Here is a 26,581-nt window from a genome sequence, read left to right as displayed (position 1 = left end):
TGTTTGGTGCATATACAGTATGTAATACATTTTCCATATCAGTATTAATAGTGATCCTCATCGTTTGTATATGGATTGGAAAATCCCTATGAAAAGGTATTCGAACACCTATATTTTTAGTTACACGAGCAGAATGGTACATGAGAGAGCATTATGAAGCTCTTTTGGAATTTGAGCTTCCCTGAAGTAGATTCCATGTAAACCGAAGACTGAGCATTATGTTCTCTATAAAAACTGAAGGAAAATGTTCTCTTTTCCAGGGGCTTTTGATTGATGGAGAGAATACCTTTTTGTATGCATATTTAGGTATATGTAGTATTGCATACATATTACATGTTCTTTCTGCAACTGAGAGGGGGAAGGTTGTGATGAGGGATGGAAAAAAAATGTAAAAAGTACCGTATATACTTTTTCCCTGAGAGCAGTGGGAATGCCTAAAATGTTAGGGCTTGTAGTTGTTCATACTGTGGTTATATTTCCATTCTTACACTGGCTGTGCCCAAATAAAATAATCACGACCCAGAAATGTAAAGAATGTCTTTAATTGTGATCTTGGAATGAGTGAGATGGGCCATTATTTACTTAGTCCATCTCAGCCTTCAAAGAGGCGATAAACTTAAGATAAAGTTTGCTTGATCTAGCTGGTTATGGGTTTCTGTATTCTGACATACATTGCCAATCCTAATTGCTCCTTCCTTTTTTTTTTTCTTCGGAAGAACGAGAATCTTTCTCAGTTTGAATGTTGCATTCCTTGATGGATCAAGTTAGGGAGAAGGTAGATCCTGTAGGGTATATGCAGTTTGACCAATTACAGGATTATGCTTCACAATCTGTAAGTTTTAATTAGGATGAAAATGTACAAGGTGTGTGCGTTTTTTTAAAATTTAAGCAGATTAGACAGGCTGGGGATTAAAGATAAGTAAGAATTGCATACCACTTTTACTTAACTTAAAGTTGGTTAGGAAAATGGGAATTTTGTAGGTACCCAACTGCTAAAACAGAGAAATAATATTATTTAGCATACACTGAGAGCTTTTGAATGCTGGAGTTGTACTCGATCCTTCGTGAAATTTGAAGCTTGCAGTCATATAGTTTTCTCAGTGTTTTACCCATGTATTGAAGCTGTGGGTCAGTATATTTATTGATGTTATTGCATGTTGCTATTTTAGGTCACCGACCATGGCTGGTGGATTATTCTCTGTCAGTAAGAAGTACTTTGAGTACTTGGGATCTTATGATACGGGCATGGAAGTATGGGGAGGAGAAAACCTTGAATTCTCATTCAGAGTAAGTAGACTATTTTATGCAAGGTTTCCTTAAAGTCCAATTAAATGTTCCAATTAAATTGGCTTAAATATATTTCAGGAGCATCAAAACAAAAGATGTGCAAATTTAGGCCCCCTTTACACAGGGCAATCTGGGATTCCTGCGACAGGAATCCCAGGTGTCTCAATCAGATGCCACAGCTGTGCAAGTTAATGACCGGGTGACAGTGACAACATCTGGAAACAGCAGTTTCATGTAATTGTATATGATACGTTACATATGGTTTGGAATGACTGTGGCTGGACACATCTAACCTGCACTCCGGGACAATGATCTACACCAAACAGCATTTTATTGTATTATATATGATTACATGTAGACTGCCACTTACAGATGTGGCCACTTATACCTGGTAATTAACGTGAACGGGCACAATGGCCGCATCTGATCCGGACACCTGGCATTCCTGCTAGAAGAATCCGTAGATTCCTGCTTCAGAATTGCCAGATCACCCCATGTGAACGAGGCCTTACAGGTTGTTTTCTTTAAAAATCAGCCACAGACTGAGTAGAAATGCCTGTCCCCTGTCAGCATTCTGCAGAGGAGGACCCTTGCTCTCTGTGTAAAAGTAGTGATCTTTGTAGAGGTCCAACACACCCCTACAGCCCTGGATGCATCCTGTCTGTGTCCGAGGCCGTACACCATCTGTGTGTAGTTGTCAAAACTCAGTGCTGTGGAAAGCAGTGTGTGAGGTGCACAGCACGTGTCTATATTAAATTAAATGAGTTGCTCACGCCACACTTCTTCCCGCACCTCTGCCTGCATAAAAAAAAACCAGTCCTTCAAACTTTACAAGGCAACATGCCCTGTGTGAATAAGGCTGCAGTATATATCAAGGCAGAGGCGTGCGTGTGTATGTATGTGTGTATATATTTATGTGTGTGTGTGTGTATATATATATATATATATATATATGTGTATGTATATGTATACACCGTGTTTCCCTGAAAATAAGACACTGTCTTATATATTTTTTGGGCGAGAAAAAACACAGTAGGTCTTTTTTTAGGGGTCACACTAGGTCTCATTTTTTTTCTTCTAACTTACAACAATCCACATTTATTCATATCAAAAAGTCTACATGTATTCATGTACAAAAATATGGTGATCAGGGGTGCTGCACCTTTCCAAGAGCAATTTGCTAACCAATCGCTGGCCAGAATGAGCGAAGCGCACTTTCACTATCGATTCCTCACAGGCGGAGTGCATTTGGTATCACTCCACCTGTGACAGGAGTCGGTGCTATAGAGGAGGCATTGGCTTATGCGGCTCTGCTCCCTCCGGTGCCGTCTCGCTTCCTCTAGCGCTGGCTCCGTTGGCAGCGCTGATTCTCTCTTGCCTCTCCCGCGGCTCTTCAAGTTCCCCCTTATGCCGTCACCGGCCCTGGGAATGGTCACAACTAGGTCTTATTTTCGGGGTAGGTCTTATTTTCTGGGAAACAGTTAATGTATTCCTGTCCTATATATATATATATATATATATATATATATATATATATATATATATATATATATCTCTCTTTCTGTAATAGAGAGGCATTACTCAGGGTTAGTGCATTTTGAATTTGAGGTGGATGTATAGAGTACTTTGTTGAATTTTGTCACAGTGGAGTGATGAACTTTTGGATAACACATTTGACTTTGTTTGAAATATTTTATGGTGTATTTATATGTTGAAGCACATTGTACTGCAGAGAAAAAACTAGGTTAGAATACTTCATGGTGACCAGTATTGCATTGCTACTTAAATGTCACACAAGACACCTGTACAACTCGAAACACATATACTACCACTTAACTAATGAATCACTCAAGAGGTATGCACCATATAAGGCATATGCTATAGTTAAATGTAACTTGAATGTCAGGTATGAGGTTTGTGCTGTGATAAAATCATATACTGCATCACTGCACAGAAAAGTCATACATGCTGACAGCAAACAAGGACTGACATTTTGTACGCTATATCGTGTTATAAAAATTCCCTGTATATCATTGACTACTGTATAACTATATACAGTATAGTGTGATATATAAAATGTGCTGTAAATAAAAGAAAATATTACATTGAATTTATAACAGAGCTCATAAAAACGTACAGTATACCGTTAACCCCATATGTAGTTTAACTGCGTGAATGTACAAAGGTTTTACCCATGGATTTCCTAGTGGGAACTGAATGATGAGTCCTATTGCACCAAGGCTACTAAAGATGTAAAGGATAGCTAAACCCAAACACAAAAATGTAATATATTGCAGCTTAACCATCCTTTGAAAGGGAGAATGCTAACACCCCCCCCCCCCCCCCCCCCAAAAAAAAACAAAACTAATGCATAACGCAGCCATTATTATTACTGCAATACATATAAAAAATGTTTGTGGGTTTACAAGTGTTTTAACCACCATGCTGTAATAAGCTGCACTATATAAAAATGTGTGTTTGGCGTGGCCTGAGCTGTTGAGCATGGAGGACGTGTGTTAGCTCGGCTCCTCATCACCCGGGCACTTGAGCTCTAATTACTACATATTTTGGCATAACTGCCCTTCCACCTTTTACTCTGCCTTTCCCTGGACCCCTTTCCATCTCTCATGGGGGGGAAAAAAAGGATCCAAGCCTCGCAAATCGGAGAAAAATCAACGAGCCTCTGACTACCAACACGTGTCGCCGGTCGCGTGCACCATGGAGCCATCTCCCCGGTACTCGGAACAGCTGTCTTCCCCTAAGACTCCATCTGACCTGTTGGAAACATCCTCGGTGGAGAGTGCTCCCCCCTCACCTGCTAGCGATGCCCCGACCCGACATATCAGTGATGACCAGCTCCTGTATCGCTTCAAGGCTATGTTGCAGACAGAGCTGAAGGCCTCAACAGACGAAATCAACTCACACTTATCTAAAGAGATCAAGGAGTTGGGACATCGCACTGGCTTATTGGAAGATAAAGTTGACTCTACCATCGAGACGGTAAACTCTCACAATACTGAGATAGGAAATCTGCAATCCAGCCTAGACGCTGCGATACAGAAGCTGGAAGATCTGGAGAACAGGTCACGCCGTGGTAACCTCCGTATTCGCGGCATTCCTGAAGAAGTGGAGGACCTGCAATCTACAGTGACTGCCATGTTCCAAGAGCTTCAGCCTGCTATTCCAATCGAGCGTATGGAATTTGATAGAATTCATCGGTCCCTTGGTCCTAAGCGCCCTGGGGGGCCCCCTCGGGACGTGATCGTGAAATTCTCAATTTACAGATCTAAGGAGGCTATCTTTCAGGCAGCTCGTGTCAGTCGGGACCTGCATTTTCAAGGCTTTAGATATGAGATCTATTCCGACCTCAGCCAGCTCACTATACAGAAAAGGCGGGCCATGCGACCCTACTTGCTCTCACTTCGATCTCAGCATATACGCTACACCTGGGGATACCCCTTCAAATTGCAATTCCTACATGCTGGGAAGTCTTACGGAGCTTCGTCCCCTGAGGAGGCACATCGGCTGTTGCATTCACTGGGTCTACATGACGACTTGACGCCGCCTAATATTCCACCTCCGGAGACCTCCGACCTGAGAGTTTGTCTCCCCTAGTGGACCGGTGAGTCCAGGACGACAGCGCTTTGAACCTTTTTTCGGCTCCCTACAAGAAGATCCTTACCTCTCCCCGCAGTGAGTACTGTAATGCACCGCTAATGCAGTGGTACCCATCATTCTAGATTACAACACCACCCCCACCATCCCTTTTTTTTCCAGCCCCCAATTTATGGACTCACAACATCCTAGGATCCCATGCCCACAACATCAAGTTTTGGATTCTCTTTTTGCCTCCTCACCAGTTCGCTCTGCTAGGGCGTTTTTCTGTGAGCGGCGAGCAGCAGGGGCTCTGCACGGGCCTGTGCACACTACAGCCTGCAATGCCCCCTCTCTCTATTTCCACACTGACTGTCGGGTCGACGGACTTATGAGGTTAGACCTGCTGGACTCTTGCAAGAATCTCTCACTGAAGTGACACGGAAGGCTGTTGTTGTATTCAGTTTATAGTTGTGTAGCAGCCGTGTGTCTACCCAATGCAATTTGCGTGCCCTGTATAAGTGTGATCCTATTGTGACTAGTTCTAATGTTGGCCCGTGGCTACACGGCTACGAAAGACCTTGGTTAAATATGTATGTGTATTGGGCAGGGCTAATTATCGTTCTTAACGGTTTGTTGAGTTTGAATTGCTCCTCTGACCCGGTGGATGTGCTGGGGTACACGTGAGGAGGTCCCTTGCCCTCCGTGGTCAGCATATTCTCCGGTGAGAAACTGGATGTACTGCACGGGCTTCAAGGTTTAACAAGTTGGAGAGCCTACCGGTCACCCCATGGGGTTGACTTCGTGGAACGCTATTGTTTTGCATTGCCAATGTAAACCGGCCCGGCAGCCTTGACATAGGTACGCTACATGCTGCACGCTGTACTATTTCTTTATAAACAACTCCCGATGCTCTTCTTGTGCTATGTAGATGCTTGCATGGGGACACGGGTGGTTCTGGGGGATTGGGGTTACTATTTATTGGACATCACTGTTCCCTGTGTCTCTTCCGTCATTTCACTGAGGTTTGCCTTAGAGGTTGAGTCCACCCTGGTCTATGCTTGACACACCGTATATGGCTCCTCAGAGGTACGGGAAACGACTGCGAGATAAAGGCTGAACACAGCACGGAGTTCTGTATGTGATTATATGATCATGCATGCCCAGTATACATTGCCTCCTCTTTCCATCCCTCTCCACCCTCCTCCCCATGGCGAACAGCATAGTAAACGCTTCAATGTCCCTAATGTGAATCAATCCCAGTGGCTTTCTAAGAAGTATGAAGGTACACAGGGATATACAAGTGAATGGCACTGAGTTCGACAAGTGAGCAGACGCTCCGGCCTTAGTGGCTCCTCTGACCTTGAAAATCAATTCCCATAATGTTCAGGGCTTTAATGCTCCAGTGAAGCGCAACAAAGCCATGAACTACTATCGCTCCTGTCAGGCCGATATTATCTTCCTGCAGGAAATCAAGTTCTCACTAACATCATGCCCCCGTTATCTAGGTAAACACTACACAAACTCCTACCATGCTAATTTCGGGGGGAAAAAAAGAGGAGTAGCTATTGCATTTCGACCTTAACTTGCCATTCATATGTAATAAAAGGGTTGCAGACCCTACAGGTCGCTATCTGATTCTCCAAGGCACCCTATATGACGTTGACATCACGTTGGCTACATACTATGCCCCCAATACATTTCAGTCTCGATTTCTCTCGCACTTCTTCCAACAGGTGGCCCATCATAGCAAGGGTATACTTATTCTGGCAGGTGACTCGAATACCATCCTGGATAACCATCTTGACTCCTCTCGTTCCCCGGGTTCATCCCCTAGACATACACCCGCAGATCCGCAATCTAAACTAGTTGGCTCCCTTCTAACTACCCATAAGTTAGTGGACGTATGGAGGGAACTGCACCCAACAGAGAAAGACTTCACCTTTTTTTCGCATCCCCACAATGTTTTTCGGAGAATTGATCATTTTTTCACTGCACAACCGTTGGTCCCTTCATTCCTGAAAGCCAAAATTCTATCCACCCCATGGTCAGACCATTCCCCAGTTTTTGTCGAGTGCTCTGCTCTCCCGAGAGCCCCCCCTAGCTTTAACTGGCGCCTTAATGAGTCGCTGCTTACTTTTGATACTTCCTGTACTAGAATTAGACGTGCACTCGTAGTTATTTTTCAACATGGACTCGGTCTCGTCCCCAGTCTCCCTGTGGGCAGCGCACAAGGCCACCATGCGGGGGGAACTAATAAGTCTGGCCTCCTCTATCAAGAAAGAAAGGGACAGGGAGATCCTTGCTCTATCACGTAAGTTAGCAGACTTGGAGGAGACATGGAAGGCCTCTCCCTCGACAGTGGAGGCTGTGCGGGTGGAGTTGAACTTGCTATTGAACGCAAAGCAGAGAAGGAACTGCGCTGGAAAAATCAGATGTTTTATGCTAGGGCTAATAAGCCTGGTCCCCTTTTAGCAAAACAACTTAAAATGTTGCCTTCCCCCCGCCATGTGGTGCAACTGCGATCCCCTACTGGAGGAACCACTGCTAACCCGGTCAAAATTGTGGAGGCATTTCGCACTCACATGAGCGCCCTCTATAACAAATCCTCCAATTTTGACGTTAATAAAGCGAACGCCCTGTTTCGTGACCTCCAGTTTCCCAGTCTACCTGAGGCATCTCGGACTCATCTCGATTCCGACATCGAGGAAACCGAGGTCCTCGACGCCATCTCTTCCTTGAAACCAAATAAATCACCCGGACCTGACGGATTTTCCAATCTTTATTACAAGAAATTTAAAGATGTCCTAGCCCCATTCTTGACTCGCCTATTTAACGCTTTGAAGTCACGGCATACTCTTCACCCTTCCTCTTTGGAAGCTAATGTGGCCATGATTCCCAAACCTGGAAAAGACACGACGGAAGTTGCAAATTATCGCCCAATCTCTCTCATAAATACGGATGTGAAACTCCTGACTAAAATATTAGCCACTAGGGCCAATAGGTTCATAAGCGCTCTTATTCATAGGGACCAGGTGGGTTTCACCCCACTTCGAGAAGCGGGAGATAATGTCCGCAAAGTGGTACATTTAATTGACTTGATTCGCCGTAGATCAGTGCCTGGTTTTCTCTTATCACTCGATATTCAGAAGGCTTTCGATACAGTCTCTTGGGACTACCTTCAATATATATTGTCTAGATGGCACTTTGGACCGGCGTTCCAGTCATGGGTAGCAGCCTTATATAACCAGCCTTCGGCCCGCATAGTCTATTTGGGATTTTCCTCCCCCCTGTTCCAGGTCACCAGAGGTACGAGACAGGGATGTCCCTTGTCCCCTATCCTCTTTATCCTGGCCATAGAACCCCTAGCTATGCTCATCAGAAGTAATCCCTCTATCAGAGGTATAGAAATAGCTGACCACCCGTTTAAATTGAGCCTTTTTGCGGATGACATACTCCTTACCCTTACCCAACCACATATTTCTTTACCCTCCCTTTTTTCTGTATTGAAGGACTTCGGCGCCATCTCAGGATTGGTGGTTAACCCGAATAAATCTCTGGCTCTGAACGTTTCTCTCTCACCTTCTGACGTGACCTTGCTTCAACAGAATTTTCCCTTTACCTGGGCAGCTAAATATATCCCGTATTTGGGAATAAACCTGACGAACTCACTTGAATCGCTCTACGCCTCCAACTATGTCCCTCTCTTCCGCACCCTCAAAGATTTGCTCCTATCCTGGAAAAATCTACCTATCTCGTGGCTTGGCCGGGTCTCGGCAATAAAAATGACTTTTCTCCCTAAATTGTTGTACCATTTAAGAACTCTGCCAATCCCAATACCCTTATTCGCACTGAGATCCCTTCAAAACTCAGTTATGTCCTTTATCTGGCATCATAAGCGCCCCAGGGTAGCTAGACGGACTGTATATCTCCCAAGGTCAAAAGGAGGTCTGGGAATTCCGAATCTGTTAGCATATTACAAAGCAGCCAAAATAGCACCATTGGTGGCCTTACATGCCACTACTGAGGTTCCGCTGTGGGTTCTCCTAGACTTGCCCAATGCTCATCCTACTGCCCTCTCTACATTGCCATGGCTGCCGCCTATTCTCAGACCTGCACAACTAAGTCCCCTTCTCCTTCACTTTTTAAAAGTGTGGGATTCAGTAAAATATTCTAGCCATCTGCTCTCCCCCCACCTTCCCCTGTCCACGCTGATGGGGAACCCAATGTTCCCACCGGCAGTGGAGTCACCATCAGCATTCACCTGGTGGCCGGAGAAGGGGTATTCCCGGATGCATAATTTCCTGGATGGTACAAAAATTCGTACTTGGGAATCCATAGCCGCCAAATCTGACCCCCCACCGAGGGAATTTTTTCGTTATCTCCAGCTGCGACACTGGGTTCAAACCCTACTTCGTAATGGGGATCCACCACCCCCGCTATCACTGTTTGAAAGTCGCTGTCTTAATGATCCTTATGCCCCGAAACTTATCACGGCACTTTACTCCCAATTGAACAACCCTCTCTCCTCCACACCCCCGACATATGTGACTAAATGGCATGAGGACCTGGGCTCTACCAAAACTCCGGAGGAATGGAATTCAATATGGAGATCTATATCTAAATGCTCACACAATATCCTATCCCAAGAATCGGCATATAAGGTACTCCTGAGATGGTACTTGGTCCCTGCCAGAATAGCCCATGCTTTCCCATCTTACCCTAAAAATTGCTTCCGAGGTTGCTCTTCAGAAGGTAATGTCATGCATATATGGTGGGCCTGCCCAGCAGCTATCAGATTTTGGTTGAAGGTCTGTAGACTTATCTCCTCATTATTTGACATACCGGTCCGCAGAGACCCTTGGCACGCACTCATGCATGTGAAAATTCCACAACTACGGCGGCCTCAACAGAAATTAGCGGATTTTGTATTTTTGGCGGCAAAACAGACAATAGCCCATTCATGGAAGAAGCAGACAATACCTTTCGGGGAGTTCAAACAACGTATGCAGGGCTTCTTCATTAATGAACAACTATCCAGTGTACTGTCTGATTCATACGCCAAATTTCGGAAGGTGTGGACGCCGTGGTGCGAACTTGAACTTCCAGATCTGAACCCCAATATTTTTCAATTAGCATGAGACTATTAACACCTATGTCTGGGTGGTCTTGAGGTCGTCGCTTTTCAAACTACCCCCCACCCCTCCCCTCCTCTCCTTCCTTTCTGGTCTCTTTTCCATTTTCAGACCCTCTTTTTGTTTTAGTCTACTGACTACCAGTGTCATACCTTGGAAAACAAGGAAAAAAGTACACAAGATTATCGCGAAAGGGCCCGACCTAGCTTTGAGCTGACCCTATCGGGCTAGGATGGGCTGTTAGCGAAGTCAGTTACATGTATTGTTAACACGCATGCCGGACTGTTGTCCGTGCACTTGAGTTTTAATATGATCAAGTGAATACTCGCATTCATCATGCTACATGTATATCTGCATTGTGCACCCTTTGATGTTTTCTGCAATATTTAATGTACTGCTATGCAAAATTTAAAAAAAAAATAAAATAAAAATTCTTTGTTTAAAAATGTGTGTTTTATGGGTTTGGAAACACCTCCTCTCGTGCTTGGCTCCAGGATTTCTCCATATCCTCTCCCATCTTCTGGAACTCCCTACTACAACCTAGCCGGCTATCTCCTACTCTGTCTGCCTTTAAGCGATCAACCAAAACTCATCTCTTCAAGGAAGCATATCCCACCTTGACATAATTGTCCATTTACTTCTTCCATTAACTCATTCCACACAATTATTACCTTTTGCATCACTTGCCCCTCCTTCTAGATTGTAAGCTTTCAGGATCATGGCCCTTCTAACCCTCCTGTATTGAAATTGTATCATAAATGTATTGTCTCTCTCCATTTTGTAAAGTGCTGCACAAACTGTTGGCGCTATATAAATACTGTATAATAATAACAACAATGCTGTTTTTGCTTAGACCATTAGAAAACCCCACAACTGCCTGAGCATGCAATGTATAAGGACAGGGAAGTTTGTATACAAAAATACTGACCTTTTTCTAAACAATAAAGTTACGTATGAAGCCACTGCTGTAGCAGCATGTCACATGAAAGACCATTTATGAAAATGCTACTCGAGTAAGCTGTAATACTCACAATGAATTCATAATGATTTATGGTGTGTTCTACATGTTCTGCTGTGTAATATTATGTCAACTCTATAGAAATATTGCATTGGTGCTAATTGTTTTGAAGCCTAGTGGTAATTTTAGGTCTTGAATTAGAAAGAAGAAGACAAATAGTGCAACCAAGCTTGCAACAAAACAAAAGAGTAGCCTAATAATTTTAGCCAGTGCCAGAAACCTGTTTAGCTGGAAATCCAGACAACTGTTGGACAGACACACCCAATGAGAGGTATTTTAAATGTATATAATTTGAGCAGAGCATAGAAACTATTGAATAATTATATGTATCACTTGCCCCTCCCTTTTAGATTGTAAGCCCTCACATGAAGGGCCCTCCTTAACATCTTGCCTTGAATTGTATTGGACTTGTAATGTCTTCCTTTTATATTGTAAAGCACTGCGCAAACTGTTGGCACTATATCAATACTGAATAATAATGAAAAATAATTACACAGTAAATCATATACACACAAAGGATGAGATCGGAGCAAAACACCAACATCTTCCTTGACAATAAGTAATTCTGCCACCTTTCTTTCCAGATAGAATAGGGTGGCATACATAACCAGAATCCCTATACTATGCATATCAATACAAGAACAGGAAAAAGAAAATGTAAACTTTTTCATGTCTTACAATTAAAGACCCATAATTGGGATCCTTTTAACGGCCGGCCAGGACCTTCCTAGATCTGAGCGGGCGTCTCTAGACGTCCCGCCCCGCCCCCCCGCTCAGGCGCGCTCCCAGCGCGATCACGACCCGGCAACTGTGCCCGCACTGTCCTTTGGACAGTGCTGTTTCTTAAACAAGGTATAGAGCCAGTAAAATCGTCTCTATACCTTGCGATCTAGCTGTGACGAATCACAGCTGTCACAAAAGTAAACAGAGGCTGCAGTTTGCAGCCTTGTCACCTATCTCCTCTCTCACACCGTTTGTTCGCTTGTGAGAGAGAGGAGATAGAAACTTCACAGATCATCCACAGTAAGCATTCAAAGCATTTAAAGTGATACACACTGATACACTCTGATACACTGATACATTGCTACAGTACAGTGTCAATTCAGTGTCATCTTTGAGATTCACATTGTCATTGCAATTCACTGTCATCAGTGTGATTCATAAGTCATTATTGCAAGTCGGCATCATCAGCACGATTCACAGTGTCAGTGCGTTTTCAGTATCGTCAGTGCCAGTCGCAGTGCCATCAGCACAATTCAGTGTCAGTGTGTTTTCAGTATTGTCAGTGCCAGTCGCAGTGTCATCAGCACGATTTAACAGTATCAGTGCGTTTCATTGTCGTCAGTGCCAGTTGCAGTGTCATCAGCACGATTGACAGTTTCAGTGTCATCAGTACCACATTTGCAGCACATATCATCAGCACTCAGTGCCAGCAGAACACGCCAGTATCTACCACCGTACCAGCCTACTAGCACCAATTAGCGTGTGACGCTCACGTAACCGGTACGTCACATCCAAGTATCAGTTTCATCCAGTGCCCCCAAGTATACGCACTAACAGAAATGTCCCAAAAAATGTACAGCAGCGAGGAGTCATTTCAAATCCTCAGCATGTCTGGTGAGAGTGACGGAGAGGCCTCAGATTCTGGATCAGTACGAACCTGTGGAGAGCAGCGGTTCAGTATCCTCTGATTCAGAAGACAAAGTTGTGCCCACTAAAAGAGCCAGGCGTGCTGTGCAACATCCAGCTAACATGCAGCAGCCAAGCACTAGTACTGCCGCTCATCCCCAAGCTGAGGCAACCACCAGTACCACCGCTCATCCCCAAGCTGAGGCAACCACCAGTACCACCGCTCATCCCCAAAATCAGCCACAAAGAATCAGGCCCCAAAGTGACCGGCCTATAGTTCCCAGGTTGGCACCTAGCCCCCTTTTTGAATATTGGGACTACCGTAGCCCTCCGCCAATCACTGTAATAATACCCAGTGATGAGGCGCTGAATTTAAAACTTTTCTCGGCCTAACACTGAATATGGGACTCACCAAAAAAAATGAGCTGAATGCGTACTGGTCTACAAACCCTCATCACATGCCCCTATATTCTGCAACCATGTCCAGGACAAGATACAAAACCATATTGAGGTTTCTTCATTTCAATGACAATTTTACTTGCCCTCCCAGAACTCTCCCCACATATGATAGGCTCCAAAAAATTAGGCCACTCATCAATTTGTTTTCTGCCAAATTTTCTGAAATGTATACCCCCCAACAAAATATTTGCGTTGATGAATCCCTTATTCATTTTACAGGCAGGCTTAATATCAAACAGTATATCCCCAGCAAATGCGCCAGGTACGGGGATAAACTGTACAAGCTTTGTGAAAGAGACACCGGATACACATATGACTTTCGTGTGTATGAAGGGAAGGATAGTCATTTGGAGCCCCCTGGATGCCCATCATACATGGGAATCAGTGGAAGAATAGTGTGGGACCTCCTGTCACCCCTATTCCACCAGGGATACCACCTCTATGTGGATAATTTCTACAGCAGCATACCCCTTTTCAAACACCTGTTCCTCCAAAAAACCCCAGCCTGTGGTACAGTGCGATCTAATCGTATTGGCTTTCCCCAAAATATTGTCCGCAAGAAGCTGAAAAGGGGGGAGTCAGCAAGTCTAAGGAATGATGAACTTTTGGCCCTCAAATGGAAAGACAAAAGGGATGTCTACATGCTGTCATCCATCCACCCAGACACATCAGTGGAAATCCAAGGAAGATCTGGCCTGTCCCAAAAAGCACTGAGTGTCCACAAATACAATCTGTATATGGGTGGTGTTGATTTCAACGACCACATGATGCAGCCCTACTTGGCAACCAGAAGATCCATTCACTGGTATAAAAAAGTGTCCATCTATCTTTTTCAATTGGTACATATTACGTATGAATTGTACAATATGTACAATTCATACGTAATTTATACGTCTACAGGAAGAGCTGGCTCTTACCTCCAATATCAAGAAGCAATTATTACATCCAGTCCCAGATTTTCCAGGAAGGCACTGCTCCTGAAAGTCTTCAGTCTGATGCAGTCAGCAGGCTGCACGATAGACACTTCCCCGATAAGATTCCTTCGCCTCAAGAAGACCGGACACCCCAAAAAAAATGCGTGTTTAGCAAGAAAGGAATTAGACGAGACACACATTACTATTGTCCCAACTGTCCCTCAAAACCTGGCCTCTGCATCAAAGACTGCCATACCTCACTGCAATTATAGTGTAGGTATGGTGAAGATGTTTATGGCTTGACTAGCTGTTATTTGCCTGTGCCCGATCTCCTGTGTATCGACTTCCAAATTTCTGCCTGCTGCCCTGACTAATAGTTTGCCTGCATACCGACAACATCTCTGCATGCCTCCTGAACTGATCCTTGCATGTCTGTCAACCACGTCTCGGCCTGCTGCCTGAACTGTCCTTGGCCTGCTTCCCGACCACGTCTCTGTCTGCCGCCTGGACCGACCCTTTGCCCACATACCGACCACGTCTTTGCCTGCCGCCTGAACTGACCTTGGCCTGCATACTGACCACGTCTCTGCCTGCGATCTGGATTGATCCTTTGCCTAAATACTCACAACAAATACTTTGCCTGCCGCCTGAACTGACCTCAGCCTGCTTACTGACCATGTCTCTGCCTGCCGCCTGAACTGAGCTCGGCCTGCTTACTAACCACATCTCTGCCTGAACTGACCTTGGCCTGCATAGTGACCACGTCTCTGCCTGCCGCCTGAACTGACCTTGGCCTGCTTACTGACCACATCTCTGCCTGCTGTCTGGACCGACCCTTTGCCCACATACTGACCACATCTTTGCCTGCCGCCTGAACTGACCTTGGCCTGCATACTGACCACGTCTCTGCCTGCCACCTGGATTGATACTTTGCCTAAATACTCACAACAAATACTTTGCCTGCCACCTGAACTGACCTCAGCCTGCTTACTGACCATGTCTTTGCCTGCCGCCTGAACTGAACTCGGCCAGTTTACTGACCACGTCTCTGCCTGAACTGACCTTGGCCTGCATAGTGACCACGTCTCTGCCTGCCACCTGAACTAACCTTGGCCTGCAAACTGACCACTTCTCTGCCTGCCACCTGAACTGACCTAGTTGACCACATTTCCTTCTGCTGCCTGCAGTGACCCATCTGTTTGTCCAACTGACAATGTTCCATCCAAAACACCAGTCCTAGTCATCCTCTGAAGACAGCTGCACTTCTGGAATCACAGGTACTGTTTTGTTTACCTTTTGTCAAGCTTCCTGTACTTCCTGGTCACTGAACATAGCGTTGTGTATAATTCCTGGGGTTAGCCAAGTACCAGAAGGCCTGCATGGCTTGGAGGAATGGGGTCATACCATTCCCCCAAAGTGCTCCATACCAAATACCATGGAGCACTTTGAAAGCTTCATGGTGCTCCATGGTATTTACACTCCTCTCTCTGTGGCTAGGCTGTGAAAAAGTCTCACATGTGTGGTATCCCCATACTCTGAAGGAGTAGCAGAATGTGTTTTGGGGTGTAATTCTGAGTCTGCCCATACTGTGTATAAGAAGTATCTAATTAACTGACAACCTTGTGTGCAAAAAATGCTTTTCCATTTTCTTTCTTCATTTTTCAAAAACTTGTAGCAAAAAAATAAATCTTCAAACCACTCACCATGCCTCTTATTAAATACCTTGGAGTGTCTGCTTTCCAAAATGGGGTCATTTTGTGGGAGGTTCTATTGTCCTGGCACTCCAGGGCCTCCAAAAATGTAACAGGTAGTCAGGGAATAAGATGAATAATTTAAGCCCCTTGAAACCCTCATGGTGCTCCTTGGATGTTTGGCCCCTCTATGCGGCTAGGTTGTGAACAAGTCTCACATGTGTGGTATCCCCATACTCGGAAGGAGTAGCAGAATGTGTTTTCGGGTATAAATCTAAATATGCCTGTGTTATGTATAGGAAATATCCTACTAACTGACAACTTTGGGTAAAAATAAGACATTCTTTATTTTTTGATAACTTGTGCCAAAAAATTACATCTTTAAAACACCCCCCATGCATCTTATCAAATACCTTTTGGGTGTCTGCTTTACAAAATGGGGTCATTTTGTGGGTGTTTCTACTGTACTGGTATTTTAGGGTCTCAAGAAATGTGATAGGCAGTCAGGGCACCAGGGTTGATACATTTCCAATTTATATGGTATATATACCAATGTTCTGTAGACTCTATAACTGTAAGACATCCTAATTAATTTACACTCATTTGGATTTTTTACCAAAGAAATGTAGCAGAACACATTTTGGCCTAAATGTATGAAGAAAGATTATTTATTTGCAATGTTTCATTAACATAATTTAAGGAAAACTTTTTTTTTTTTAAATCGGTATTTTTTCTTTATATATATAGTAAAAAATAAAAACCGCAGTGGTGATTAAATACCACCAAAAGAAAGCTCTATCTGTCCCCAAAAAAGGGTAAAAAAATAATTTCAGTACAGCGTTCCGCCCCAGTGACCAGCCTTAAGCGTGCCACAGAAGGGATTACAGTTCCCTTCTGTGGCATACTCTCAAAACATCCCAGCAAATAGCACACCCTAACAAAGGCCACTGCCCTGCAGGTGTGCAGAGTGGAGTGTCATAAAATAAGATGTGCAGAGAGTGGGGACAAGCTTTGTTGCACCCCCACATCATTGGAGGGAACTTAAAGGCATGCAAACATGAGTAAGATCTAACATGGGGTTCTCTCCCAAAACCCCACTGGCCTACACTGTGTGGCCACAGTGGCAATACCTGGCTACAAAAATGTATGAAAATTACAAAAGAGAAATGCCTTCTGGTGTGCGGTACAGAAAACACTGAAGCAACAGTGATAAGGTCTCCTTTTTCAAGGGTTTTAGGCCTTGTCTTTTTTTGTCTGATGGTGGAGTCATCTCCCGTGTGCTGTCCTGGAGGATGATCTGGTAAATAAAATAAATAAATAAATGTGCTCTGACAAAAGGCAGTTTGCCTACTGAAGGAGTTTGTGAGTTGGTCAAAATTGATGGCACTCTCACTGCTGGGAAGTTGAGGCAGCATGACAATGATCCCAAACATCACAAGAACGATCTGCATAAAAAATAAAAAAGAAGCACAAAGAACTATGCAACAGGTTGTATTGCTCCACAGCAATCTCAAAATCATCTAGCGAGTCTGACACTTCTTGCTACAGAAGGATTTAAGACAGCCAAAATCTGCAGTGGAACTGTTGCATGTTTTACAGGATGCTGGCAACAACCATTACCTTCAGAAAGTGCATGTGAACGTACTAATGAGAATTACTGCTGTGTTAAAGACAAATGGGCGCGCCAAATATTGTTTTAATTTGTGTTTTTCTTTCTCGTCCATTGAAGGACAGAATTTTAATTCTGGCACTGTGGGTGTATAGCAGTATAGCTACCTAAGTTGGATTGGACATTAGGCACAAAAAACATAGGCCAGTCATAGAGGTTACAACTCTTCTCACACTAACCATGCAGAGAGTGTCCGCCAGGACAATGGATGTCTTTTTTTCACCTCTGCCATTTTTCAAAACTCTATATGAGTTTTTCTTTAAATATACTTTTTATTTGCATTTTAACATCAACAATTACAGGTTTTTCAGAAACAACATAGGAGCTAGATGGAGCCGAGGATCATAGAAAATAAGTATTTCCCATGATCCTCAGCTCCAGCTACTGGATATAGTATGGTATTTTCCTGATTCACGCTATTTTTATGGATAACATTTGAACTTGAGAGATAATAGACTATAAGAAAGAAAGAAGACTAATTTTTAAGACTATGGATAAGGTCAAGTACATTGGAGAAGATGAGCCAGTATGTGTGTGTGTGTGTGTGTGTATGTTGTATGTATGGTGCATGTTTTCTGGCATGTGAAAATAGTGCTAAGTAAGGGGTGACTGTTCTAGGTCGCTTTTTTCTTGGTTGCACTTTGGACATTTAATCAGACATTTCATCGTTATTGATAGGGATGTTAAAGGTATAGTTTGCCCTGTGAATAATTTTATATTGCATTTCTCTCCATGTTTCCCTGAGGATAGCCAGACTAATTCAATAAGGTTCATTGTGTCCTTTGGTGAGAGTTCTAGGCACCCTGCCTATTTGGTAAAAAACAGCTAAGTCTGCTAATTTTCCAAAACCCGTTGCTTTAAGAATATACAAGTCCCTGATATCTATTGACCGTGTGGTTTGGAGTGGGAATAGGAAATTATGTATTTTGGGATTTATTTTAAAAGTGCAGCGGGGTCTCAAGTGCTTGAATATGTATTAATTGCAAGAACTTGCGCTATTGGACATTGTGAATGATAAGATATTAAAAGTGATATTAAAAATATATGTGTTAAAATGATAAATAGTGAAGGATAGTTTTTCTAAAAGGGTATGGGAAGCAGCTGGACTAAAGGCACTCAGCCCTTAATTGGATGTATATTCTTAGAATGTACAGCGCTAGCCCTCCTTAAGACAGAGATATAAGAAATCAAACGTTTAAAATCAGGGTTTGAGGTAGGCAATTGAAACTAAAAAATCAAATCAAACATTCAGTGCATGGGTGTATCGCAAAAGCTCAATAATTTAGATTAAATCTATGTGAATGGTTGTCTATAACAAGTGATCTTTTGATAACAAGTGATCAAAAGATGTATGACATTTATCTAATAAATATTTAAAAACTGTGATAAACTGTGAGTGATTGTATCAAGTGTGAAATATTATATTAAATGGTGAATAAACAATGTGTAACCATTTAAATAAACTGAAACCAAAATAAAATAAACTTCTATCAATGTATCCGTGAAAAGTCCAAATCTTTTGTAGTTTTTCAAGTCTTTAAAAGTCCATAAATGTAAGACACTTCCACAACGAAAATTCAGTGCGATAATGTGTTCAACGAAAATCCAAACTTCCACAGTGAAAAATCAGTACAATAATGTGTCCAACACAAATCCAAAAAAAACAGAAGAAAAAACGGAGAAAAAATGAAGAAAAAAAGTGGAGAAGATCCCCTCAAGGGAATACACTCACCAGATCAGAAGATGTTAAACACGTTTGTTTCATCAAGATGAGCCTGAAGCTCCGTCCTAGATTTCCACGCTGGGTCAGGTTTGAGGGAAGGAAAGGTCTTCCGTTTACCCGTGGTGTTTAAACGGAGTATCCTCGTATTTTAGGGGTCCTTCCGGTGGGATATCCAATCACATAATAATAGAAATAAAACATACGCTCATAGCGTAATAAAACCCAGGTTTATTAAGAACATGCAACATACAAGTTAAAACGAGCGCTCAAAAATATTGTTTAAAAAAGCCGGCTGGTCACTTTTGGCGTGATTCCTTTAGACTGGATCAAATGACGTAAAAAATAGGCCCGCCCCCGACGCGTTTCGTCACACAGACGTTCTCAAGGGATAGCAGGTCTATCCACGTCATCTTCCAGTCTGTTTAAATAGTTTTTTTCATTAATTGCAACCCTATGTAGACACCAGCAGGGAAAAATTAACTACAGATTGGTGCCTGGTTAGTCTAAAAAATGTGTTGGACACAATATTGTACTGATTTTTCACTGTGGAAGTTTGGATTTTCGTTGAACACATTATCGCACTGAATTTTCGTTGTGGAAGTGTCTTACATTTATGGACTTTTAAAGACTTGAAAAACTACAAAAGATTTGGACTTTTCACGGATACATTGATAGAAGTTTATTTTATTTTGGTTTCAGTTTATTTAAATGGTTACACATTGTTTATTCACCATTTAATATAATATTTCACACTTGATACAATCACTCACAGTTTATCACAGTTTTTAAATATTTATTAGATAAATTTCATACATCTTTTGTACACTTGTTATAGACAACGATTCACATAGATTTAATCTTAATTATTGAGCTTTTGCGATACACCCATGCACTGAATGTTTGATTTGATTTTTTAGTTTCAATTGCCTACCTCAAACCCTGATTTTAAACGTTTGATTTCTTATATCTCTGTCTTAAGGAGGGCTAGCGCTGTACATTCTAAGAATATGCTTGAATATGTAGTTGGTGATCTGAGCATAGCAGAGAGCATGATTTGTGGGTTTTGCAAATTTAGCTTGCAATAGAGGTAAAGAATGCACAGTCATGTGAAGAATTAAGTACTCCCTATTAAAATTGTCAACCTTTCAACATATCTGAACAGGCAAACATTCAATCTTGGCCCACATATAGATATACAGTACTTGAATAAAAACACAAGACAATTTTTCCTTTTTAGGCATTTATTTAGCCGATATATCATTAGATCTTCTATGGGAGGCTGTACACAGGAACTGTACATCCCTGGTGGAAGGAAATGTTATTTCCACTATATTTGCTCAGCTGTCCATGTACATAAGTCCTAATTTGTTTGAAGCATTTTTTTTTTAATATTAGAATGTTAGAATCTTGCAAAGCTTATGTTTTTTTCATAGGATTACATCTCCCCATGAGGGAGAAGCAGAGAGGCCATTCCATATTTGGAGTTCTTCTTTTTTGTTTTTTTAAATTAATGATGGCCATACAATGTAGGGTTCTAGGCAGAGGTGGCTCCCTAATTAGGCAGTCGCTCAGGGCCTCGCAGTTGCCTAATTTGCCTGGCGCATTACCGCAGTTTTGAAGTGACAAGGGACCTTAACGCTGCTGTGCGCAGGCAGCGTTAAGAGCCCTGTCACACTCAGGCGTGCATCGCGGCCGCCGAGCATCTGATTTGCTTTCACTTCGGAGGTGACAGGAGGCCTGCTGTGCACAGATAGTGTTAAGAACCCTGTCACACTCGCCTGTCCCTTTCCTTGCGGAGTTTATCAGTCAGATTTCTGGAGCTCAGCCCGCCACCAATGAGAAGGGATGTTGCATCTGGGCCTGACACCCCTTCCTATCCACCGCACCAGGATTTCAAGCTGAGAAGGATGAGTTCACTGTTGGAAGGCCTGCTGCATACTTGACGAATGGATGGCATGATGTATGTAGTACAGCGGGTATAAAATGGGGAAAGACTATAAATATATATAGATAGATATATCTAGATATAGATATATCTATCTATATATATACATACACACATTGTATTGCCAAAAGTATTGGGACACCCCTCCAAATCATTGGATTCAGGTGTTCCAATCACCTCCATGGCCACAGATGTATAAAGTCAAGCACCTAGGCATGCAGACTGCTTCTACAAACATTTGTGAAAGAATGGGTTGCTCTCAGGAGCTCAGCGAATTCAAGTGTGGTACCGTGATAGGTTGCCACCTATGCAGTAAGTCCCTCTGTGAAATATCCTTGCTACTAAATATTCCATGGTCAACTGTTAGTAGTATTATAACAAAGTGAAAGCAACTGAGAACAACAGCAACTCAGCCACGTAAAATGACAGAGCAGGGTCAGCGCACGCTGAAGCGCACAGTGCGCAGAAGTTGCCAACTGTCAATAGCTACAGGCATCCAAACTTTGTGTGTCCTTCAGAACAACAGTGCGTAGAGAGCTTCATGGAATGGGTTTCCATGGCCGAGCTGCTGCATCCAAACCTTACATCACCAAGTGTAATGCAAAGTGTCGGATGCAGTGGTGTAAAGCGTGCCACTGCCACTGGAATCTAGAGAAGTGGAAACACACTCTCTGGAGTGACGAATCATGCTTTTCGGTCTGGCAATCCGGTGGATGGGTCTGGGTTTGGCAGTTGTCAGAAGAATGGTACGTGCCTGACTGCATTGTGCCAAGTGTAAAGTTTGGTGGAGGGGGGATTATAGTGTGGGGTGGTTTTTCAGAGGTTGGGCTTGCCCTCTTAGTTCCAATGAAGGGAACTCCTAAGGCATCAGCATACCAAGACATTTTGGACAATTTCATGCTCCCAACTTTGTGGGAAAAGTTTGGGGATGGCCCCTTCCTGTTCCAACATGACTGCGCACCAGTGCACAAAGCAAGGTTCATAAAGACATGGATGAGCGAGTTTGGGGTGGAGAAACTTGACTGGTCTGCACAGAGTCCTGACCTCAACCCGATAGACCTTTGGGATGAATTGGAGCGGAGACTACTTTCCATCAGTTCACAGGAAGGCTTCCAAGGTCCTCAACAGCCTTCCTGTGAACTGCAGTGCCAATTTACAGTGCCAGCCACACATCTTCTCCTTTCTAAAACCGTGCCACCCGCACCAGCCCACGAGACCCTGCACAGCCATCCTGAGACCCCGCACAGACCACCTGAGACCACACACATACCACTTAAGACCCTGCGTAGCCTCCTGAAATCCCACAGAACCTCCTAAGACCCTGCACGGCCACTTGAGACCCCCATACAGTTGTCCTGAGACCCCGCACAGCCACCTGAAACCCCCCACAGCCATCCATTTTCCATTATGGGCATGAGTGGAGTCTCATGTTTAAGTTTCGCCTAAAGCCTCCCAAAGTCTAGCACCGCCTCTGGTTCTAGGACAACTCTGCTGAGCTGAATACCTAGTTATGTGAGTGTTTAACTACTTGGATACCAAATTGAAAGACTCAAGATTAATTATTAATCTGTCTTGGAGAGAAATAGTATCTCAATTTTAGAGTAGTTTAGTATAAGGACTAAACATTTCCCTAAAGTCAGATACGTAAAGAATAATTGTTGCTAGGTGTAATTTGGGCTGTTTTAAGAATAGACAAATCTCATCTGCATAGAGGGCCATTGACCTATTTTAATAACTTGAAAAGAGGGTGGGAGAGAGAAGAAATTGGGTAAGGGATTCTATAGCTAGATTAAAAAGCAGAGGGTATAGCGGTCAACCCTGTCTTGTACCCTTTTCCACTTGGAAAAGGAAGGTGAGTGAACACCTCTGACAAAAACTCTGGCTTATTAAGGATACGGGACAATTAGCCCTGGGGTCTAGATGGTCTTTAGTATGGAGTTTTTTGGTTTAATGGTACCCTCCTACACATGTTCGTTTTGTTTGTTTTTTCATTTATATTACATAAATAAAAATATATAGCACCAATAAAACACATTCATAATGGAAAGTGAATATCGACACAGACACCTTCTATATACCTGGGAGTTTGTCCTCTTTCAGCGACTGGGTCAAGCAGATGTACTGGTGCACTCTTCTAACGGTTTTGACTCGTTACTAACAAGGATTGATGCAAAGGGTATTTTAGTTGGTTTCATAGCCCTGGGTTGGCTTAGGAGAGTTTGGTATGCCAACCTCATATGTTTGCTAGCAAATTAACTGATTGCTAGATTGCCCAGACCTACTTTCACAATGACTGATTGTACATTCTGTTTCTTGGTCACTGACTTCAGTAGTAAGGCAGTCAAAGCCCATGTACTGAAGGATAGGGGTTATTATTTCCATGCAGAAGGCTTGTAAGTCTACTTCCTGCAAAGTGTGCCTCCGAATTTGAAAAGGTTTACTTTTTGTTTGTGTGAATCCAGAGATATTTTTAGTTGGATGAATCTTTTACTTCATTCAGTTGGGCCAGCATTTGAAGTGTCATCAAGGATTAGGTGTCAGCTTTGGCTATTCTCTTTTAGAGACTGCCAGTGACTCATTCGTTGATTGGTACCTTTAACGAAGCAGTCATGCAGATCCATTAGTCAGATCCCAGCTTCAACCGTGGGTGTATAGTTGGGTCTTGTTGGGTTTTCAGAAACCTTTTTTTCAAGCATATCAAAGAAATTTCCTTTCCTTCCCTTTCTCACAAGGTTGCCTTTCTTGTGGTGATTACATTGGCCTGGAGGGTTTGGGAACTGACTTCATTGTCCTGTAAGAAACCCTTTTTGATTATTTGCAAGGCCCAGATTGTTTTGAGGTGTAGATCTCCCCCCTTTGCCCAAGGTAGTGTCTGCCTATCATCTAAATTAAGGCATTATGTTGCCTTTCTTGAGTCCTGAATTTTGCTCCATTGTTCAGTTGTTTAGGTGTTGAGAGCCATTAGGGGTTCTCCAGCCTCCAATTCCACAATTTCCTGAAAAATATACCAAACCATTGGTCAGGCGTATAGATTTAAACTCTTCCATTTAAGGTTCATTCCATTAGGGCAGTGAGTGCTTTCTGGGCTTTTACACATCAGATCTTTGTTTCTTAGGTCTATAAAGCTGAAACCTTGTTTTACTAGGTGGCTTCTCTATTAGAGGTGAACCGAAATGGAATTTTCAGACCGAAACCAAAAATAAAAATTTTTTGAGACCGAAAATGTTAGTTTTTTTTTTCTAGCCTTTTTAAAATTATTATTTTTTTTTACTTGGGGGCTTTGGGTGAAATATATCAGGGGTCTAAACAGACCCCTGACATTTCCCTTTTAAAATGGAAAAAGAGATTGTGGACACGAGTACTAAATCTCTTTCTAGAGCCCCTGTTATGAATGAACAGGAAACCTCTGTACTGAGTGCTCTTGTACATACATAAATTGAGGCGGTAGTATCAGTTACTATGTTCACAATCATGAATGAACAGGAAGCGATGTAGAGCACTTCCTATTCATTAATAATTGGGGACAAGTAAGCTTACCATGTCCTCAATTATTTACAAACACTAAGTGATGAGCTGATTGCTGAGCGCTTGTAAGCCGCTCTCCATCCTGACTCGCTATCGAGAAAGGCTGAGTGGGCGGTGTGGGGAGAGCTCGGCCTCCTGTGACACTGCAGATAGCTGACTCCTCCCCTGCACCATTGGCTTGGCCTCCTGTGACAGCTGACAGCTGTCTTCTCCCTGCATCACTCTCCATACTGATTTGCTTGTCACAAAGGCCAAGCTCTCCTCCCAAACTGCCCCGCTCGGCCTCCTGTGACACCGCTGACAGTGATCTCCCCCTGCCCCGCTCAGGCTCTGAAAGTTTATCTCCTCTCTGCTAGGCACTGCTCTGTGTCAGAGGGGACATAGAGCAGTGCCCAATGGGGAGGAGAGAAACTAGTGATGCACCACATTTTCGTTCATGTTTTGGCTGCTGAAATTTCGGTGCATCCCTAGTCACTATGATTAAATCTTTTTAGCGAACATGTCAGAGCCTGTGGATCTTGTCATGCTTGTAACATTGTGGATTCCTGGGAATAAACCTTTTTAAATTGAGGTCCTGGCTGTTGAGTGCAGCTTTACATACATTGGTTTACCGATGGTGAGGAGAATCTGTATTCTGCCTAGGGCAAAGTATTAATCTGTCTCTGATCAGGAATAACAATTTCAGAGTGGTCAAATCATTTATTGCAGTAACTCAGTATGCCAGCAAGGCAACCATCTTTTCAAGAGGGAGAGATCAGCAATGGCATCTCCCTCAGGGTCATAGGCATTGATGGATCCAGGTCCCTTGGTCACAGTATAGACATGTATTTGAGTGCTCTAAAAAATGTGCAGATGCTGTGCTATAAAAATACACAGGGCCTAACACAAGCAATGTAAAAGAACAGTAATTTCTCTACTATACACCTCAGGAATGACAAATCTGGCTTGTGGCCTAGTTTAGTTAGCTCTGTCATGCAATATCTGGCTGGGGAAAAAAAGACCAAACAGGAATTTGTTTAGTGCAAAGCCCATTTTAACTTTAATTGAGCGATTTATATCCTAGCCTACAATATCCTATATTCTCTAAATATGATAAATGCTGTTTACCTGCTCATACTGCCTATTGTTGTATCCTTCACATATCTCTCCTGCACATACTGCCTATCTTCATACCCTACACACTCATTACTTGCACAGTTGCTCCGCCATACCGTCTACATTGCTCACTGGCACATAATGGCCACTGTCATACCTGCTGAACTTCTCTCCTGCACATGATGCCTGCTTTTAAACCCTCTCCATTCCTTTCCTGCAGATACTGCCCACTGTCATACCGTCTGACATTCCACTCTTGCACAAGGAAAACCCCAATTTCGTCCCTTGCTAGAAAATTGTACACGGTTTCATTCTTCTTCTTTTTTTTTTTTTTACACTTCTGTATGTAAAACATTCTTCAGCATTGTTTGACATTTACCTAAACTTGCTTGTTCTAAAATGGGCACACTTCTCAGCATCTCTGTTTTTTGTCTGGACTTCATTGCAGTTGTGTAATGTTTACAGGGTTGCATTAATATTAATGTTTAATAAGCTAATGAAGTTTGTTCATGAAATGTGCAAAATCTGCATTTGTTTCTCTAAATTCTACTTCGTGCTAAAAAAAAATATTTTTCTAACCACTTGATTTTAAAACAATATTGAAAGGCATCTCTCACTCTGGGTAGGCGTTTCAGGAGAAAGATGCCATCATGGTACATCCCTATTGTACTGGTACTGCAGAAATATCTAGATGGTAATTTGGGTCCTTATTTGTAATGTCCCACAGTCCCTAACCTAAATTATTCTGTTTCGATTTTTATTGCTGTACATGATGAACTTTTTGTTCAGACACCCATCAAGTAAGGCCTCATGATGTTAATACTAAATAAAATCAGGGGCACAGGTGGCAAAAAAAACCGTGACAGATACTCTAGCTTTTACTCCCTATCAACCCCC

At 42.9% G+C, this 26,581-nt stretch overlaps 1 protein-coding gene across 1 annotated transcript in view; it reads left to right on the top strand.

The window, feature by feature from the left end:
* Positions 1–26,581, top strand: part of LOC108800448 (polypeptide N-acetylgalactosaminyltransferase 12-like) — an 88,397-nt gene that overhangs the window by 41,325 nt on the left and 20,491 nt on the right. Inside the window, exon 5 of the mRNA XM_018572433.1 lies at positions 1,170–1,287. Within this exon, the coding sequence (XP_018427935.1) occupies positions 1,170–1,287 (118 nt within the window). The remainder of the gene's footprint in view (positions 1–1,169; positions 1,288–26,581) is intronic.

The sequence above is a fragment of the Nanorana parkeri genome, unplaced genomic scaffold (genome assembly GCF_000935625.1).
Source record: "Nanorana parkeri isolate BGI_ZX_2015 unplaced genomic scaffold, ASM93562v1 scaffold2030, whole genome shotgun sequence".
In the NCBI taxonomy this organism is placed as follows: Eukaryota; Metazoa; Chordata; class Amphibia; order Anura; family Dicroglossidae; genus Nanorana; species Nanorana parkeri.
The sequence above is the reverse complement of the archived record's forward strand: the minus strand, read 5'-3'. Positions and strand labels throughout refer to the sequence as shown.